Genomic DNA, 20,894 nt, shown 5'->3' on the forward strand with positions numbered 1-20,894 from the left:
TATGAAGTAAGGTCCACGGAAGTAAATTTGTGACTGAAACTGTGAAAATTGTAGCTGAGACAACTGAATTGAGTAGGGCATTCCAGACTGACTTACAGAAATCATATTTTTTACAGTTAAGTTTAGAACAATTTACATTGAGTTTAAAGCGGTTGTTTAAACGCATATTATTGCGATTAAAACAGAAAAAGTCATTTACAAGTAAAACATTACTACATATAATTTTGTATGCAATACCTAGGCCTGACCGCAAGCGACAGTTCTAAGTTATCCAAACCTATTTCTACCCAGCTGGTCATTAGGACAGAGAACCAACTGTTAAATTATTTGCCATCCCTGGCCCTGCCTCACCCTTTCCCTCCCAGCTACCTCTTGCCACACCCGGCCTCAGGTGTGTTGTTCACCTTTTTCTTTCTCTCTCTCTCTCTCTGGCTGCCCGACAGACTGGAGCAGGAAACAGCGGATGGCTACTTCTGGCCTTTGTTGGTGCTGGACGCACCTCGGTCACTCAGGGAGATACACTCTGCTCTCTGCCCTGAGACAATGGCCCACGCCGTGGCCGGCACAGCTATTGCCAGGGGCGATTGGGGCAGGGTCGCATTGTGGCTCCACATCATAATGGGCTCCAGGAGAGGGATGAAAGGAGGGAGCTGCAGCAGAGGGTTAAAAGAGCCACATGCAGCTCCAGAGCTGCGGGTTGCCAACCCCTGCCCTAACATATCTAGAAGTGTTTTTTAATTAAGATTTATCAGTTGGAATATCTTTAACAAACTGATGTTATTGGTTTATAGTACAGGTAGTCTTCGGCTTACAACAGTTTGTTTAGTGACCGTTTGAAGTTACAATGGAACAGAAAAAAGTGACCACCATTTCAGTATCCCCATGGTCAAGTGATCAAAATTCAGATGCTTGGCAATTGTTTCATACATGACAGTTAATGTCTTGGGGTCATGTGATCACCTTTTACGACTTTATGACAAGCAAAGTCAATAGCTAAGCCAGATTCACTTAACTGTTACTGACCTAGCAACTGCAATGATTCACTTAACAACTCTAGCAAGAAAAGTCATAAAATGGGGCAAAATTCACAACAAATGTCTCACTTAGTTACAGAAATTTTGGGTTCAATTGTGGTCGTAAATTCAGTACTGGTAGTTGCACGATTAGGAAGATTGCCCATCTTCATGATTATAAAAATAAAATGTACCTCATTCCACTGGGATTTGCTCACCCCACTCATGCTAGGAGGCGGCATACTGCAGGCCTCAGCCAGGTATTCCAGTTAAGTGGGTCCAGAAGAGCCTTCTCTGCCATTGCACCTGCCCTTTGGAATATCTTGTGCCCCCCACCCCCAGGTCAGCTCCAATTCTGATCTTCCCTAAGTGTTTAAAGACCAGATTCTACTAGGCTTGGGGCTCCAAGGGAGGGGCTTCAGGATGGAGGTGATAGTTTAAACTTCTCCCCTCCCCATTCGCTCCCTCCCCATTTTTTAGCTGTTGTATTTTGTATTTATTTTTGTATATTTATATTTTTGTAATATATTTATATTTTATCTTTTTAATATTGTAAACCACCCAGATTTACCCTGTGACAAGGTAGGTGAACAATAAATTTAATAAAATTAATTCCTCAGTGCATTACATCCATGGCCATTTTCTGTTTTGCCCATAGTTAGATTATAATCAAAGGCAATATAACAACAGAGGTGGCCACATTAAGAGCTTGCTAGAAAAACCCAATTGAGCAGCTTGGACTTGTTCAATTTGAGGAGAGTATGAATGAGAACCATATTTACACTGAAAGCCACCAGTTAATTTTGGAAATTTCTATTGACTTTTTATAGCATCGCTCCCTTCTAGCATGATTTCCTCTAAAAAGTACAAGTACAGCACTGTGAACAATATCATAAGAACATTGTTAACTTCTTCCCACCATAACTAAGCGGTAAACAAACTTGCATCTGATGAAAATTGTCTCTTCAGAAAGCTACAAAGGAAAATTGGGCACTATTTTCATGTAATTTGTTGTTTATAGTCTGCCTTTCACTCAAGAGGCATGCCTTTCACGCAATCCCATGCCCTCAACAACCAGGTAGGTTTGTCTGAGCGTGTGGCTGGCCCTTAGTTGCCCAGTGAGCTTCCGTGGCTGAGTGGACAGAAACACGGATCTCCAAAGTACCAGTCTAACCTCTTCACTACCCCAAACTAGCGCTTTATGCCAGAAAAATTAGTTCCATCCTTAAAGATACTGATTTCAGTAGCCCAACAATAGTTTTTAAAGAAAGAGAGACTACAAGAGTGGTTTTCCAATGTTTATTAATACAAAATCCCTCCGAGGTGTGATTGAGTTAGACACAGCAAATAAAAAACTCAATGGGTTCTAAGGCACCCAGTGTGATTGGGATGAGATTATTGTTTTTGGATACTTTCTCAAGGATTAAGATTAAAGCACCGAATGGAAGCAGAACCATCAATCCACAATATCCTTGTTTAGTAGTAATAATATGCATTCTAATCTCAGCATCTAATACCATAACCAAGAAGAGAGATATGGCCCTAGTTTGAAAAGGCACGTGCAGAACTGTTTTACAAGTGGTGAAAAAGGGAACAGTCACCTTATAGGGCAAGACCTTGAATACAGTGTGCTCAATCAATTTAGTGTCAAACGCCCCAAATGGCTAGAAGAGGTAAGGTCAACAAGTGTGAAACCACTCACAGAAGAAATGCTACTGTATCAAATTATAATTTGCATAATTCAAATGTCAGTACTCATAACATAATGATTTGCTTCAAACCTGTTCTCATAAAGAATGCATATCCAGAAGCAAAGGCAGGGAGCAGAGACAACAGTTCACTAAAAAAAGGATTATTTCTACTTTCTCCTTAGCCAGTTATTTAAGTCTGTAATATTAAACTGAACTCCTAGCATTTGTCTTATATCACAATGCTGTAATATTTAAATAATACTAAATTAAAATTTCATCCATAATATTGTCCATGTGGCTTAAGTATTTTTTGACAATAAATTCACATCATTTGACATTTAATTTTAATCAACTATTCAATTTCTAAGCTAGTTTACAAAATTTTGGTACTCAGTTACTGAATGAAAATTCCTAATTTTCTGAATACCAAATCAGCAAAACTGATTTGTTTTTTTCTCATAAACTTACAAAACAAAACTATTTATAATACAAAAATACATTTTACAGTAAGTAAGCAAACAAATTATGTACATACTGGAAAAACACTATCCATTGTTATGATCTAGCATTCCGTACCCAAAACACAAACTACGTAATACTTTCATTCGACATCTGCATGCTTGCCATCAAATAGAGCTGATCAGAAGAATTATATCATTATCTTTTCAAAGTACTTTATAAGTAAAGAAAAAGTGTCTAAAGTGCTTAAAGAATCTCCTCTTGTGTCTTACTTTGTTAAAACTGAAAGGGATTGTTGAACACCATCAGAACTAAATATCCCTCAACTATTTTACAGTGCTTATTTTCCTTAAACAAGAGATAAGAATCTTGGTGTTTTTTTTAATACATTATTTTTGAGATGCATATTAAAACCTCCAAACACTTACCACTGTGAAAGAGTAAAATAAATTAGAAAGCAGTTGAGTTGTGGAATATTAATAGATGTCTGAATAATTGAAGTGACAATGTATATCACTGCATACGTACCTCTCAGAAGTAAATGATCAATTCTACTTTTTAACAACTGCATCATTCAAATTTCCACAAGATTCAGGATAATTTGGACCAATTTTCACCATTCCAAATGTGAATAACATTTTTTGGATAATCCTTTTATTCCCCAGTGGAGTTGGCATTTGATGTTCAAGCCAGTTATAAGAAAAATTTTATTTCATAAGTCAAATATGCAAGTAATATATAATTGAGATTAAATACTCTAAAAAGTATCACAAATACAGGGAGTCTTGCCTATAGAATATTACATTGTAAACAATTTCTTGGTTTACATGATAAATACATACTTTTTCTACACAGCTTTAACTTGATTCAAGTTGGTTGAAAAGGGGAAACGTCAAGAAGAACCTGAGAAAAGCAACTGGACAGACAGTTCAACTGAGAACATCCATCCCAAATTTCTAAGATTGCACATATCTATTTTTTTTCAAACAGGACAATTATGAATGTGCTTTGATATAAAAAGCACTTTTCTTTACACTCTTGTGAAATTTCTTAAAAGACGCAAGAGATTTAGAGAAAGTTAAATATAGACAGTGTATGGGGGTAAGGATAAAATTTTGTAGGGCTAGAAGCAAATTTGATCATATACTCCAATAGGCCTCTGACACAGAGTGGATTCTTAAAGATTCAGAAGTGCTTCATAACCAAGTTCATTTAAAGAGGCCTCATAATTGAAAACATTTACAAACATGAATGAGAATGAACAGACATCAAAAAGAAACAGAAACTTCTCTAAAATTCATTAAGTTAAACTGATTGGTTGTAAATATGTACAGTAGTGAAATATAGATGACATCAGTCATTCTGTAAAGTAACAGACACAAAGTACCAACATAAAATTACTTAGGATGAATAACAAAGTTAAGTCTTGGAGTCTGACAATAAAAGAGCTACATTGAATGAAAGGACAATAATCAAAACATTAATTCATGTTCCTCCCCTTTTCTATTTGTGGACATTTTTTCTGACTATTAAAAGATTCCCATTTTATAAGTGTCAGTGTTTAGTTCATTTTCTTATAGTTTAAACCTAATTATTAGAAAACCTAGAAAGGAGAAAAGCAGTGGGGGTGGGCTGGAGGGAAGTTATACTAAGATCATACTTGTCTTTGTTACACATCATTCAGAATTAATTATCAGTCAAGCAACCATAAGACAAGTAGTCATGTTTAGTCTAAGAGAAGCATACAGCTATAATCTGAAATATTCCTTTGTCAAAACCAATGTTTTCCTATTATACCACAATACATTCTTGCTAATACTTCAGTAGAAGCCAGTTTCAATACAAGCATTTTGCACTAGTGGTGGTCAGGCATTGGAAGTAGCAAGAATGCATTAAACTGTTCTTTGATCTTATTGTAGCTGTTAAGCAGGAACATCACTGGACAACATTGGTTAGACTACCAGTGGAACCACTCAACCCATTTTCACTTTTCTGCAGTGTTTTCACAGCTGTTGGCACTTGCAACCCTGTTGTCAATGTGAGCCCACCACACCAAACCTAAAAAATAAGATATAAAAAACAATGAAAAATTATCCAAGCTTTCTTCTTAAAAAGAAAACAAATTATCACTGGAATCACGTATTTCTCACTGCCTTATTGTGGCTGTTTCAAAATCAAGCATTTTCTTTCTTTTTTAATTACTAACCAGACTCAACACTATGCTCTAACCCTAAGCTTTACTTACAATATTAATTCTGGTATGCTGAACCAACCAACTTCAAACTACACTTTGAATATGGATTGTTTTAATAAATCAAGACACTGTGCTAAAGAATAATACACAAAAATTTTCAGTCCTCACCTTATAACTCAGTATAAGTTGTTCCTATCATGACAAACCATACTTTACCTCACATTTATCTTTTTATTAAGAATTGTTAATGATTGGTATGCAAGACACATCAGGAAAAACACAGTATTATTTTAAAATTGAGTATACCTTTTACACAAGATAAGATACTTCATTTGTTAGACAAGCAACTTGTATCATATCAAAAAATGTTCTAATGAAGTTTTTGAAAGAATGGAAACAGAAAATGGCAAGACACAACTTAACACCAGAACTAGATTTGATTGCATGAAGAATAAGCAACATGAACTTCTTGTCCATATTTGCCCAATTTTTGCTAGTTTCTCTCTCATTGAAGTCCATCAACTCTCTGTTATTAATTTCTTCAGAATTTCTCAAATTTTAGAGATTGTCCAGGGTGGAGAATGTTCTATATAATTAATAGAATTAATTGAAATAGTAGTAATTAAATCCCAAATTTTGGGATTTACAATTTACAATCTACAATGTAGATTGATTGATTTCATTTCAAAAAGCTGCCTTGTGATCCATGTTTATTTCCATAGTAAAACACTGTAACTGAGATGCTAATAAAAATGATTCTCAAAATTCAGGTGCATAGTTGATTGTGGTGGACAATTTGAAACTATTTTTGTCTTATGTTCATTCTTTATCCATTTATTTCCAGGATCAATTTGAAATACTGATAGTTAATATTAAAATATTGATGCCAACTATTCAAAGGGCCAGTTGCATCTATAAAAGTTTGCTTAGCTAATACTAGCATCTGAAGTATAATTTGATAGAATAAAACATAATGTTTTATTGAAAACCCAATGCCTCGCAATGTCTTCCCTAAAGACTACAAAAAATGTAGTCTGCTATGAAATTTAAAAGATTTCAATGCCTTTCCCCCAGAATTTGGGATTTAATTACTATTAGCTTAATTCTATTAATTATATATAATTCTTGTTTTTCCTTTACATATATTTCACATATAAATTCCCTTTATTCCTACTATTTATATAGGCTTTAATTATATAATTTTAATAAACTCTGAACTGCCATAGGAAAATAATCTTAAACAGCAGCTAGAACAGAAACAAATTGAGAACTGAAAAATGCAATGATATTCAAATTAATAAAAAACACAGAATTGGCTTTCTTCTAATTTGTTTAATTACTTATAGCTTTTAGAAACATTGATTCCTTATCCTTTTTTAGCACTGTAGGTCAGGGTATGTCTACCAAAAATTCTGGGAGTTGTAGCTCAACAAATTTGGTAGGCACAAAGCTGGGAAAGTCTGCATTAAGTATTTTTATTTTTTTTAAATAGAGAGGATATAGCCTCACTTCAATAGAACTAATAAACATTGGGAGTTGAATAACATATAAATTTGATAAATAAGCAAGTCAGTATTCTTTATTCTAATAGCCATTCAGATTCTCTACGGAAAGAAAAACAAGAATGTATATACTCAGAACATTTGTTCTGCTATCTATAAAAATTATGCACCTGAATTTTACAGCTATAAGAGTATGTGTTAAATAATTTTTTTAAAAGTCTAAATTATCAGTTTTAACTTCTTTAATTTATTAGATGTTTCTCTGAATCTTTAAAGAATGTAGGAGTTAAACGAGTCAGACTGTCACTTAAAAAAGAAATAATGAACTAAGCAGTATAGATTATTGTAGGCTTGTCATACCCATCAAAACCTGCAAGTAGTCTAAAATATATTATATTACAGCTTTCCTCATAACATTTTTTAATTTTGATTTTATTTACAAGAGTAATTGAAATGGTAAAACTGAAACATTGCGACAGTAATTTGATTAGATAACAAATACTAACCATAAAGCCTGGTAATAGAGGTTGGGTAAATTTTGTTTTGAAAGTATATAACAACTGCTTTGAGGTTGCATTATAGAAAGAGAGTTGACCTAAAGAGAGAAATGCAGATTAATATTTCCATTCAAAAATAAACCTCAAAAATCTTTTCAATCAGGAAATGCTCAAAATCTTTGAAGCAAATATTGTTACCTCCTAACATGCCATTAGCCATCACCCACAACTCTTGCTGCCAGTGTCAGCATGCAGGACTAAAAAGCGTATCTTATAGCAAGAGTGGGTAACTAAGAAGTAGCTCTTGACTTAGAATAGATGGATTATGGGATAGCAAGTTGTTCAATACTTGTTTTCTATGCCAGCTACCACATGAACTAGGAAGCAGAACGTATGGAATGAGAGCACAGGTATACATCTACACACAGCGTTCCCAATGGCCAAAAAGGTAATCTATGCACATATTTAAAGCACATACGATAGCATTTATTTTGCCTGTTCAAACAATCAGTCTAGCCCAACACTACTTTCAGCACTGGTTACTTTATGGAAACCTCTGAAAGCTTAGAGAGGTCTCATAAAGCATACCACCATTTACACCCAGAAAATCACAGATGTTGCACTTGTGAATAGAGAGATTCTATTTCACATCTAATAGCTAATGGTCTTTTTTTTGTAATTGTATTTCATTTTGGTTTATGACCACAATAAAGTTTTGTTTGATTGACATTTTTGATTTAAGATAATGAAGTTAAAAATTGATTTAATAATGCACACAAGACTACTTTTCTCAAAAAATCTTATTTCTCTAATTCCCTGCTCCTCTGTTTTAAATTGGAAGGGTTATTCTCTATTTACTTTTGACACTGTTTCATAGTGAAAAGATATAGGGCCACTGCAGCTATTTCAAATCATGCCTGACAAATGGTAAGAACAATTGTTAGAAAAGCTGCAAGATTCTGCATTACTAATTGACATAAAATTCTGTATGGTATAGGATTTTCCGATCCAGTATCAACACATTGCAGCAGCACTTTAACCTAAATAAATACTCAGCAAACCATTTGTTTGTTATATATGCTGCTTTTGAAAACCAGATTTATCCAGAGTAGCTTAACACAGACATTCTGAACAAATAAAATGCATAGTAAAACACAGTAATTAAAATTCCAAATATTAAAATGATAAAAGCAGCAGTGCCAGTAATTAAAAATTTACTAAGCAGCAAATAAGCTAAACTCAACAGACCAAATGATTAAAATGCCTGGAAGAATTTTTAAAAATCAGATTCAAATGTATCTCCTGGGGAATTGGGGAGAAGTATACTATCACTGAAAATGCCCATACCTATTCCTTCAGATAGTGTAAAGCCCTTTCCATTTTGGGATTATGAATGGAAATAAATTGGAAACTCAAAGTTTATGTAAGTTTGATATAATACCCATTTCAATTAATGCTCTTGTTCTTACCCTGTTAATACATTTAGAAACTATACTAAAAAGTATTTTGTTTTGTTTTATAGAAAACAGTTAAAGATAAATTCAGACCACGTTTTTTTCAGTCCACTGTCCGCTATAATTGATACTGGATTGGAAAATTTCAGGTTTTTTAAGTAATAGCATTGAAGTCTTAAAATTACCTCCATCAAAGTCACAATAGACTCCTATCCTGTCTGGCACCACGACATCTAGTGTTTTTGCTTTATTATTGTGTTTGGCTGCAAACGTAGTCTGGAGCCAGTTATTGATATGAACACACCAGCTTGTACTGGTTTTTCCCAGCTGATCAAATTTTCCCAAGTTTTTATATGCTACTCCTACACTGTATGTTTTGCAGTCCTTCTGGGCTTTCACTTCCCAATAATGCTGTCCATTTTCAATTGTAGTATCTCCTGGAAGGAAACACAGTTCCAGTATCAATTAACACTTTATGTCAAAAGTGAGATTCCTTAGAGATTAAAAACACATACATGTTAAATATCAGACACAAAGTATACAGGTGTAAACTAGAGCTTGTACATATTGTTAATATCTTCCTATTTTTATACAACTCCCAGTTGGACTCCCCCCATCAATGGCCACTGGATGGGCTTCTACAGATTGTTCTTGTTCCTCAGAACCTTGAACTCATGAAAAGAACCAAAGAGAAGAAATGCAGAAAAGATCATCACAAAAGAGAACATATGTAGTGCAAGCTAAAATACAACCAACAAAAAGTAGAGCAAGAATGAGAAAAATGCTTTAAAATTACCAATTTGGACACTGTTACTAAGACCATTATAGACTGCAAGAAGAAACAATTTCCCAGCCTAAATTAAATATAAAATCGCTGCAAGCTTGACCAACAAGCAATCATAAATTTTGGGGGTGTGATGTGAACAAAAGATGAACTATATTGTTCCTGGCAATTTTCAGAGAAGGAGACAAGGAAAGAAAAGATAATATGCACAAATGAGATTTTAAAAAATTGTAATGTCCTTGGAATAGCTACAATTAACTACATTAACTAAAATGTAACAAAATAACAAATAATAAACATTTGTCCATACAGTCAACAAGAGTTCAGCCTTACTTAATAACACCTAACCAATTATTTATCTAGGCAATGAACAAATTTGTTTGGCTCTTTTCCCTTTCTTTCAATCAATCCCTTTTCTTGTGTTGAAATGCTTCTCAGGTGCTAATAATCTAATTTGTGAAGTTTATAAGTAGCTCTTGGAACTTTTTTGGGTTTCTGACTGGGATAAGAAAGCCTTAAAGAAATAAAGGCATGCATAACTGTATAATATTTATAATTAAAAAGTTTTATTAAAAACCTTACCCAAGACTGTATACGATTCTCCAGTAAATCGATCTCTGCTGCCCCTTATCAAAGGTGAGCGTGAGCTAACTGATGACCGCTTTGGAGATGGAGTGCCACTTCTATAAGGTGCAAGAAATTAATTTGTATTGACTGTGATGGTATATAAATAAAAATGTCTACAAGTGAGTAAGACACCAAATTAGTCTGAACACTTTGAAAAGAGAAATAAATTTGGCAGAAACATTTAAGACAAAAAACTGTCTAAGCAGGCATGCTTTACACATTTCTATATATTCAAAACAAAAAGCCATGCAGATAATAGGATAGTAGAACATAAAGCATATTGCAACCACAGAAAAGTTACTGACAAATTACTAGGTGGTTATTTTATAACACCAAAAAAGTCTGCTTATGAAGGTGCTCAATCTGACCGTATTAATACCTTAAGTGTTAGTATCATAAAACCAAGAAAATGCCCAATTTCAGTATTGCATCACCCTTTCTCCCTTAGTGTATCTTCCAGATTTAAAGCATTGCACTGGTAGTACAGGTAGTCCTCAGTTAATGAACACTCACTCAGCAACTGTTTTAATTTACAATGGCGCTGAACAAGTGGCAGTAATGACCAGTTCTCAAAGTTGCAGCCATCACATGATCACGATCTATGTGCTGGGCAACCAGGTTGCATGTATGACAGTTGCAGCATTGCCATTTGCAACCTTCCCTGCTGTCTTCCCACTAGCAAAGTATGTAGGGAAAACAGCAGGGAAGGTTGCAAGTCACTCCTGTAAATCATTCCTACTACTCCTTCTGCTTTTTCACCTAAGGAGCCCAGCTACGGAGTGTGAGATTGGAGTCCACAGCACCCTTTCACCCACACTCTGTAGTGCATGCTTGTGTGGCACTGTAGTGGCCACCTGTGCATCTTCCCGAACCACCAGCAGCCACCCCTACCCTGGGCATATTTGCACAGTGGGAAAATATGCAGTGGGCAACTGAACATCCTCCCACAGTGGCAGCAGTCACCCCCAGCCTGGCCACATTCATGCCATGTTGCATCAGACACCTAGCCCAATCAACCAGCCTTCTTGCAAGCTTGCCCAGGGCTTCCTCTTCACTTTGTTTGTTGGAAGCAGATAGGACATTGATTGGATGTCCTCGCTTAACAGCCCCAACTCAACAAGCAATTGGAATTGTTGTTGCTAAGCAATGCAGTCATGTAACATCACATTTTATAACCATACTGTAAGCAAGGACTACCTGCACCTTCTCTTTATATAAATACTGGAGATGTACTAAGTTAGACTAATTTACTTACTATAATTTAGACTGTAATATAATAAACTACTATGGACAACATATTGGTGATCAAAGATCATGCTTAATTACTTCTTAGGGAATATAGATCCATTTTTGGTGTAATGATAATGATGCAAAGTGATTAGGGCCATATTATTCCTACCCTTGGAAGTTTATTTTCCCATTAGGTTTTTTGGGAGGGGTTGGATATGTATTTTTAAAAATAAAATATGTTATTTTGAGGCTTACATTACAGTTTTGATGTGCTTCCTGCCTCAAACTGGCCAAAAATTGAAATTCAGAAGGACAGTTGGAGGGAACTCTAGAGTTGCCTATCCCTCCTGTAGACCATAAAGCAGAAATTATTTTTCCAAAATAAAACCTTACTGTGGGTGCTGAAAACATTAACCATATATCACTGAAAAAGTGTTTCACCAAGTAAACATTTCAGAAAAAAGTACTTACCAAAAGAAAAAAGAAAGAAAGAAGTGAAGCATGAAAGACAGCAAAGCCAAGAAATTAAGCATTTATTCAAGCAAAAGGATTAATACACACATCTCTTTTCATATTCCAAGTCAGTCATTACTGCAAAGTCTATTCTAATTACCACCAAAAAAGCAATCTTAGGTTTGCTGTCAGGTTATGCAGAAAAAGAGCAAGTTTACTAAAGCACTGCCATGTTTGGTATTAAGACAAACATAGACTAAAATTAATACTCCCCTGCCCCTCTAAAACTTTACATGCTATTTTTCCAGTGTGCTCCAAGTTCCCTTCACCCAGAAAATATTTTTATATTAACAGCCTTTACTAGTATTCTCAACTGCATTTATAATTTTAAATATTTGTCATACTTGAAATCACGAATCAATATATGAATAATACAAGCCAAATTATGTGACTGTATTAGGATAGTACCATAATGCATACAATCAAATGATTTGATAAGCCACTGTAGTTGAGTTGTACCATTTCCAGGATATTTTGTTTATTCAAAGCAAAAAAAGTGTTTTAACTAGAACACTCTCTCTGTATGAAAAGACATGCAGGGTAATTATTAAAACTTATCTGATTAAGAAAGTCTGCTTTATTCTTTTGATGTAGAATTCTATCTAGTCTGTCTACAGAGGGCAGAAGAAACCAATGTTTTAATTCATACTGCAGCAGACACATAGCCAACACAGAATTTTGCCAATCAATCTCCTCTAATAATGATTGATCCAAAACTGTTAATACAGTGCTCCATATTTATCTATCCATTTCACTATCTGACTGCAATTTTTGGAAAGAGGGTGTCTATTTTGATGTCAGCTTCATGTTTAACATAGTAGGCAGCTCAAAACCTAAGTGTTCCTTCAGCAAAGAGATTTATATCAAGAGACTCAGACCAAGGAACAATGTAATAAAGAGCAGAGTCTGCCTAAAAAGGACTCTACTGGATAGTTTTAATGAGCAGATACCTCAGTTTAATGCTTGCAGTGACAGAGACTTCAATTTACTTCAAATTGGGAAGTAAATGGGCTCCATCATTATTATGGAGTAAATAGTCCACCAGCTCCTGTGAATATTACACACACTTCAATGTAAGAGGAACAGGAAGAAGACCATAATCTGCCCAGAAAACAGATTCTGTCTATATATACCGTGTTTCCCCGAAAATAAGACCCTGTCATTTATTTATTTTTTTTGAACCCTGAAATAAGCGCTTGGCCTTATTGCCATGCGTCCAAAAGCCCATTTGGGCTTATTATCAGGGGATATCTTATTTTGGGGAAAACAGGATAGTGTAAATGTGATACATTAACTGGCTGAATCTGAAATATGCAGAAAACAAGAATGCTTAGATTTTTAAGTGCAGCACACAGCTGCTCAGACTGGCTCAGGGGTTGGAAAGCATGATACTACAGTAAATAGGACTGCTCATTGAGAAACCCTGTGGACAAAGGGCTTCCCATATTGGTATACATATGTAGGGACAATTGCAAGATTTGAGGCTTTCATCAAAAGAAGCTGCATTGTGTTATAATCTTTGCCTCTTCCATATGAAAACATACAAATCTAACACATAAAAAAGGGTGGAACTTGCATTGTGGCACTCCAATGCTGTTTACATTACCTCAACCTCTCTTCCACATGCAGGTACACATGTGCATGAGTGAATAAATATAAGAGAGCATATGTACACAGGAAAGATTTTTAAAGAGAAAGTGCTTGTATGCTTATTTTTACTAGGATGTGGTTGTTTATTAATGAAATAAAATTAAAACAAGCTAGGCAGGTTTCAGATTTTCCTCATTTAAACTTAATTACCTCTATTTTTCGAATTATTACAAGTAACATAATGCTTTGGATGCTTTGCACAAAGGAAATTAGAGGGGCTATGCAAAAGGTGACAAATTAAAGCACACTGAAGGTTCTACTGGAATACAGTGGCTTGTGTACTGGTAAAGGCTGTGGGATTCATGCCAAGTCTACAGAGAGACAGAATTGAAAGGGAAAAAATGAAGAGTAAAGCTGGAGCTAAACCCTATGGCTAAGAGGAGACACAATATCACCTTGTACTGTTCTTCAGAAGGGTAATCTGGCCACTGTCAGATAAAAATAGTTTGTTAAAGGCTATTTTCTGCTACACAAGGTTTTGTATTTAAAAAGCAGTAGTTAAAAAACAATTTCTAAATTATTACTATGGGAGGAGGATTATTTTAAAAAGTCATCTACTTGTTTGATATGTAACACTGTCACTGTCACAACATGTTAATCCAGAATTGGCACTAACTACAGTTTGTATACTTACCCATAGGTATACTATAATTTGCCAGACAATATGGCGAATTATGGGCAGACAGAGTTTGCTGTTAGCTCTCCATATAAGCAAATATCTCAGTTAAAGAAGGTTCTATAAACATCCTATAAAAACTGGTGATCTTCTGAATGACATTAAGCTTCCCCTACTTCTCTTACTGTTCTTACCATGGCTGATATGCTTATCATGACTCTACTTGAACCAAGAAAGCAGAGTTTTACTGCTTCATGGCTTAATTATTTTCATAATTTTCCCACAGCAACACATAATATCTGGTTACTGTAGGACACAGCTTTAAGGTCTATTACATGTATAGCTAAGTGACACCATCAAAACCATGATTCTTAATGACCTGCATTATGATTTACTCTGCCCAATTTAAAGTATTGATAAAGCCCTAAATCTTATGGTTCCATTAGCAGGGCTGGTACCCAGCACGGTTAAGAGAAGTAGGGGTTTGTCTGTTTATTATTTATTTATCTTATAGAATTTATGTAGCTGCTATTCTCACAAAATGAATGACTCTGGGCGGCATACAATAGGGTTAAAAACAATAATACAAAAATAACAATTATTATTATTTAAAAACTAAAAAGTATTATTGACGCTAATCCTTCCCCATTATAGAATTCTTTCTTGATAGAGTTCCCCATGCTCCTAATTTTGTTTTAAATGATGGCTGAGGCCTTTGTTCAAGTGCCAGCCTTTTAAGATCCATTTGTTTGTCCCAAAGGTACTTTTTCAAAAAGCAACTGGACTTTGTTTTTCCTTGAAGACATTTTGCTTCTCATCTGAGAAATTTCTTTAGTTCAGAACTGAAGAAGCTTCTTGGATGAAAAGTAAAACATCTTCAAGGAAAAACAAAGTCCAGTTGCCTTTTGAAAAAGTACCTTTGGGACAACCATGACTTGGATGACCGAGAATCTTCACAGACATCAGTTTGTTTGGTTTTTATTATTCCCCTTAGGGAAGCTGATTATTCATTATTATTTTTAATTTATTCCTATTTATTATTCTTTTTCTACACTGTTTTGGGTTCCTTCAAAAGCCTGAACAATAGAATAAATGAACGAAATCTATCTATCTTTCTATCTTTCTATCTTTTTATCTATCTATCTATCTATCTATCTATCTATCTATCTATCCATCCATCCATACATACATACATACATACATACATAATATGCACACATACTGTTTCAATACTCCCACACTCAATGGCACTGAAACAAAACAATGAAAAGGCTGAAACCACATCAATTCTGCCTTATGGCTGCTCCTGTCCCTGTCTTTACAATCAAGCTACAGAAAGGGGAGGTAATCACAGATTAAGAAACAAACATCTCTTTGTATTTGAACAACACATGGAGCCATGATTAAGGAAAGAAAAACTTCTACAAGCTGAATATAAATAGTGGCGTAAGTATGCAACCACAATTCTGTATTCTGGAATTGCATATGGCTTATGATGTAATACAAACCATATAGTAATATTAGCCATGGTTTGTTTTCTTAAAATGTTCTTAAATTATGGCTGCAATTGCAATTCCAGGAACAAATGTCTACAGATTATTTGCATAACTGCCTTTCCCTCCTCTTGTGAGTTTTCTGAAAATCCATGAAGTATTATTTCTTCCAGTTATTTGGATGAGCACTAAGATTTCTGATGATATCAAAGGCAATGTCATTCCTTTGACAAAGGATAATATATGCCTCATATATCTGTAATGGGTGTTATGTTGTTTGCTAATTGTCATTTAAAAATGTATTCAAGTACCTTTGGTTTGAATTCATTCTAGCACCCTGGGCTCCATTTTTAGGATGTTTTTTTTAAATGGTTAAAAAAAGATACAAAGTGACTTTCTTTTGTTTTAATAAGGAAGATCTTAAAAAAACCCAAAGTTCCACATTTTTCTTTGGTAAGAAAATCTTAATCTTTAGTTTACAAAATTGTTCACTAAGTTAAGATTTTCTATTGTACATTTAAAGAAAAATTCCCCATTATTGTGACATAACCTTCATATTATTTTTCATATTTTTAGTTTATGCAAAAATCTGTTTTTAATAAAGGATCATTTACATGTAAAATCCATGAGTGGACACAAAACGCAATAAATTATTGATCCTAAATAAGTAAGTAATATAGTCCAGTATATTTAGCACAGTAAGATTTATAGCCATACACCTAAGCAGAGAATGTGAAATGTATTATCTTGTAAGGTTATTGCATTACCACTTTTTGCAGAAAATGAGAATTCTCATTTCTTCCAGAGATGGAACATTTCAAGACTATCTCAGATTGCTAGTAATATGAACAATAAGAATCAATAGCATGGCAGGGTTTCTAAAACTGAAGAAAATAAATATAATTTTAATCCCTTATGCATATCCAACTTCCCCTCTGCAATATTACTTAGAGTGGTTCTGTTTTCTCACCTGCCTTTGTTTTCTTTTCCTTTTGTTTTGCTTTCTTGGCTTTTCCCTCCAGTAGAGTCCCACTCAACATAGGTATCTTCAACTTTTAAGTTAAGATGAGATGATGAGCCATCAAGATTGAATATAAGAGCTAAACAAAGATTAAAATAGAATTTTATTTAAATAGATATTAAAATAAATATCTTTATTTAATGCCAAGTCCCTTCTCAGAATCATTGGTTTTTTTCCCAAAAATTGCCTCAATCTTTTAACTCTTAGCCCCTTAAAGTGTTTTTTGATAAAAAAAAATCATACTACCAGTACCTTCAAAAATAAATAAGCATAAAATGAGTTATTTTTCGGCAACAAGCAAAACATGAGAATATCCTTAATTTTCACCCTCAAAGCCTGGACATTTGATCACAGTTTTAAAATGTCAATTACATGTACAGTTTAGTCCTCAGTTTTAAAATGTGAAAGAATAAACGATCACATTTCTCAATTTTAATTAAGGAATAAGATATATACACAATGGAAGACAACCATGCCAATTTGATATTAAGGGAGTTCTGGTAACAGTTATAAATAAAACAGTGTACTTCTTTTCAATGTTAACTGATATAAGGACAACAAACATGCTAATCTAATTGATAGAGCACTAGGTTATTATCATTTGATCTTTCAGTGGTTAAATAAATGTATTAAATGGAGAAAGCTTAGTATTTAAATGATAAAACTCAGAAACATATTTCCAATTTTTACTGCAACAAAAACAGTGTCCATGAAATGATGGCTAGTATTCCCAGAGGCCAGAAGTGTTAAAATAACCTAGCTATCAGAACTGAATCACATTTCTCATGGAAAATGCTTTATGGAAATTTAAAGTTCATTTTTATCACTTAAATGTGTCTATGTTGTTGCACTTGTCTCCATTGTTAGAAACTATGTAATATAATATTACATTAGAATGCATTATGCAGGTATATCTTATTTTAATATAAAACTTTGAACATTCTCTAGAAAACTGAGCCATTTGTATAATGCTAAACTTGAAAAGTAGTCTAAGTGACAATTTACTCCATTAAAAGTAGCATAAATAAAATATTATAATGCATCTTCCATAACTCAAAGTTAACAGATGTAGCTGAAAAACACAGCACTCCAAAGCACTTTGTAGCAATTCTAATCTAACTGCAATGAATTATACTGTATGTGTGTATGAACACATGCACATACCCCAGCCAAATTCTTTTTAAAGCAATACTTAAGATCAGTTATCCTTAAATAATCTTGGGCTTTCAATCCCAGAAATAATATTCAGAACATTTTTGCACATGCTGTGGCAGTGATAATTGCTATTAAAAGCTTCACATATTTTTTCTTATACAAAGTATATATAGCAATAGCACTTAAACTTATATACCACTTCACAGACCTCTTTAAGCGATTTACAGAATCAGCATATTGCCCCCAACAATCTGGGTCCTCATTTTACCAACCTTGGAAGGACTGAAAGCTGAGTCAACCTTGAACCAGTGAGACTCGAACTGCCAAACTGCTGGCAGTCGGCAGTCAGCAGAATTAGCCTGCAATACTGCATTCTAACCACTGCACCACCAAGGCTCTTATATACAGCAGTGACCAAAATTGCAGAAACCTTTTGGGAAAAGTGTATTTTTGAAGTTTGATGGCTAATAACACTACCTTTTTTTTTTGGAGTTTTCAAGATAATCATATTCCACTGCTGGAATGGCCTTGGAATAGCCCAGATCTTAACCCAACTGAAAATCTATGGAGCCAACTAAAGAATCTTAGTCAGAAGCGACCCAGCAATAAAACCCAGTTAATAGAAGCAATCATTCAATCTTGGTTTCATATTATAACTACTGCAGAACTAAAAGACTTGGTTCACTCCATGGGAAGCCATTGTAAGGCCGTAATTCATGCTAAAGGTTACCCAACTAAGTATTAACTGACGTAATAATTTTTGTACATCTCATTTTTTCTATGGTGATTTTTGTATATCTCGTTTTTTCTACATGTTTCACTTTTCTTCTTTATACTGTAACTGCTATTCTAATAGTAAATCCTTCATAAAAGTTATTGCATTACATTCTTTTTTTTTTTATTGAAAAAGTTTTCAAATACAGATTTTTCCCCCTTTTTTTTCCCCCCCTCTCCCTCCCCCTCCCTAACCCCCCCTCCCCACCCCACCCATCCCCCCCGTGACTTCTTCATAACAAAAAAAAAAACTAATTCATAACAGATTACTTACTCCCTCCTCTAGATATTGACCTTTACTTACTAAAAATATTATTAATATTATAACATCCCCCTTTATCCATACATTTCAGAAAAGAGAAAAGAGAAAAGAAAGGGAAAAAAAGGAAAAAGAAAAAAAAAGACATTATACTATGACATTATAACTTCTCCACTTTAAAACTATACAATAAGTCCTACTTTAACATTTAATCTTCTATGTATATTACTATGACATTTCAAAGCAGCCTTCCCCATCAAATCTAGTTTAACATTTATTCCACTGTATCCATTTCCTCCACTCCCCTAAATATATCACTTAAAAATCCCTTTTCTTAGACTAATCAATCTACTGACTAGCTTATTCACCCACTATCAAGCAAAATTACCATACACAACATTTCTTAATATCATTGATTCACTGCCCACCCTTCTTAAAAATCTATGTCTATATTTTCCATTATATCTAAATAAAATAAAAAAAAAAAAAGAAAAGACAATAACTTTAAATTTATAATCCATATAGTATCTTCTTTAAAATCTTTCCACTGGATTGGTAGAACCAACATCCATAATCGGGTAACATAACTTGCTGGTGCAACAGTTTATTCAAAATCTTCAATCATATCTGCCCCCATCAGTAGTAAATATCTTCTTATATATATAAAAGTAAAAACAACCACCCGAGTGACATTATAATTATATTCCATATAGTAATAATTATGGGTTTCATCAGGATTATTAATTCCCGTCATCGTAGTGGGTAACAACCCGATCTTCTACATGCCCCAGCATAATTCTCTTGCCTTGTAATTCGAGATAATATAATATATTTATCAACACAAAAAAAAAATTCCAAAATGGATAATTCAAATCCATCAGTTTAAGGCTCATTTCACGTCCCCAAATTACGGCCATGCAGAGATCTGCCACAATCTTCAGGATGATATTAACCAATATGTCGCCTCTTCTGTGTTTACACATAATAATTCATATTTTAAAGTCACTGGCTTCACTGTTGCCTGATTTAGAAATTTCTATTTTTATGCCACCTATTTCTTTCTTTTACATTGATTAAATTATCTTTCCATTGATATATAATTTTATGGTACTATTCAAAAAAAAAAAGTGGTTATTAGCTAGTTTTAGAAAATAAACTTTTCCTAAAAGGTTTCCACAATTTTGGCCAATACTGTATTAGTTAATTGATAATATCTTACAGTAAACTGATATTAGCAAAAGGGTTCAAATGACATTCTTAGTATTTTCACTTTCGCCATATTTGCAAGCTTTGCCTTAAACTAAAATAAATGTCAAAGCTAGCTGATACAGATTTGCTCCTATGTGTAGATCTTTTTGTGTATATGGAAACTGCAAATTTTGATGAAGCATATTGTCCAGCATCAAGAATATAACTCAAACACTAAGTTACATCAAATGGAGATATAGGTACTGCCCAAAGATATTTCCTTTATAGTTAAGTTCATATCTGATAAGCCTACCCATATTTAAGAGAATACATGAAGCTAATTTTAGGTGGGCAATTTTACCTTTCGTCTCTAAAGTTACAGGATCTGAATACTCCCCAGCCACTGCCTTGTTGCAAGCTCGGACACGAAAATTCATATATTTTGAATCAAACCTTAGTCCTGGAAGAAGAAGTAGGGAAAAAACCTTTAGAGACACAAAGATTTTACGATAAACAAAAAAGAGTTAGCAGCATAAAAAAGATTGTACACAAACACACCCAAAATTCAATTTAAGTATTCATTTCTTATTGTTATGGGGGATTTTAACCTGCCATCCGCTGGTGAGATGTCGGAGACGGCTCAGGAGTTCATGGCTTCCATGACGGCCATGGACCTGACCCAGGTAGTTCAAGGCCCCACCCACTTGGGGAATCACACTCTGGACTTGATTTTTGTCTCTGATCAGTGGCTGAATGATCTAAGAATAGGGGATA

The 20,894-nt window shown here is 34.2% G+C and overlaps 1 protein-coding gene across 7 annotated transcripts in view; it reads right to left on the reverse strand.

Annotated features, from left to right (window-relative positions):
* Positions 1 to 2,298: 2,298 nt before the first annotated feature.
* The window catches only part of FSD1L (fibronectin type III and SPRY domain containing 1 like), a 44,505-nt gene continuing 25,909 nt past the window's right edge, over positions 2,299 to 20,894 (reverse strand). For 4 of the 7 annotated variants that reach the window (XM_087886405.1, XM_034410659.3, XM_087886406.1 and 1 more), the window contains 6 exons: positions 20,482 to 20,580; positions 16,694 to 16,823; positions 10,177 to 10,277; positions 8,996 to 9,247; positions 7,366 to 7,454; positions 2,299 to 5,221 (listed from right to left, as the gene is read on the reverse strand). In XM_087886405.1, the coding sequence (XP_087742531.1) occupies positions 5,099 to 5,221; positions 7,366 to 7,454; positions 8,996 to 9,247; positions 10,177 to 10,277; positions 16,694 to 16,823; positions 20,482 to 20,580 (794 nt within the window). In that variant the 3' untranslated portion in view covers positions 2,299 to 5,098. Of the gene's footprint in view, positions 5,222 to 7,365; positions 7,455 to 8,995; positions 9,248 to 10,176; positions 10,278 to 14,009; positions 14,043 to 16,693; positions 16,824 to 20,481; positions 20,581 to 20,894 lie in introns of all 7 variants that reach the window. The other 3 variants (XM_087886403.1, XM_034410658.3, XM_034410661.3) reach the window with 2 other exon arrangements.

Source organism: Pantherophis guttatus, chromosome 2 (genome assembly GCF_059756535.1).
Source record: "Pantherophis guttatus breed Tessera chromosome 2, ASM5975653v1, whole genome shotgun sequence".
Classification (NCBI taxonomy): Eukaryota; Metazoa; Chordata; class Lepidosauria; order Squamata; family Colubridae; genus Pantherophis; species Pantherophis guttatus.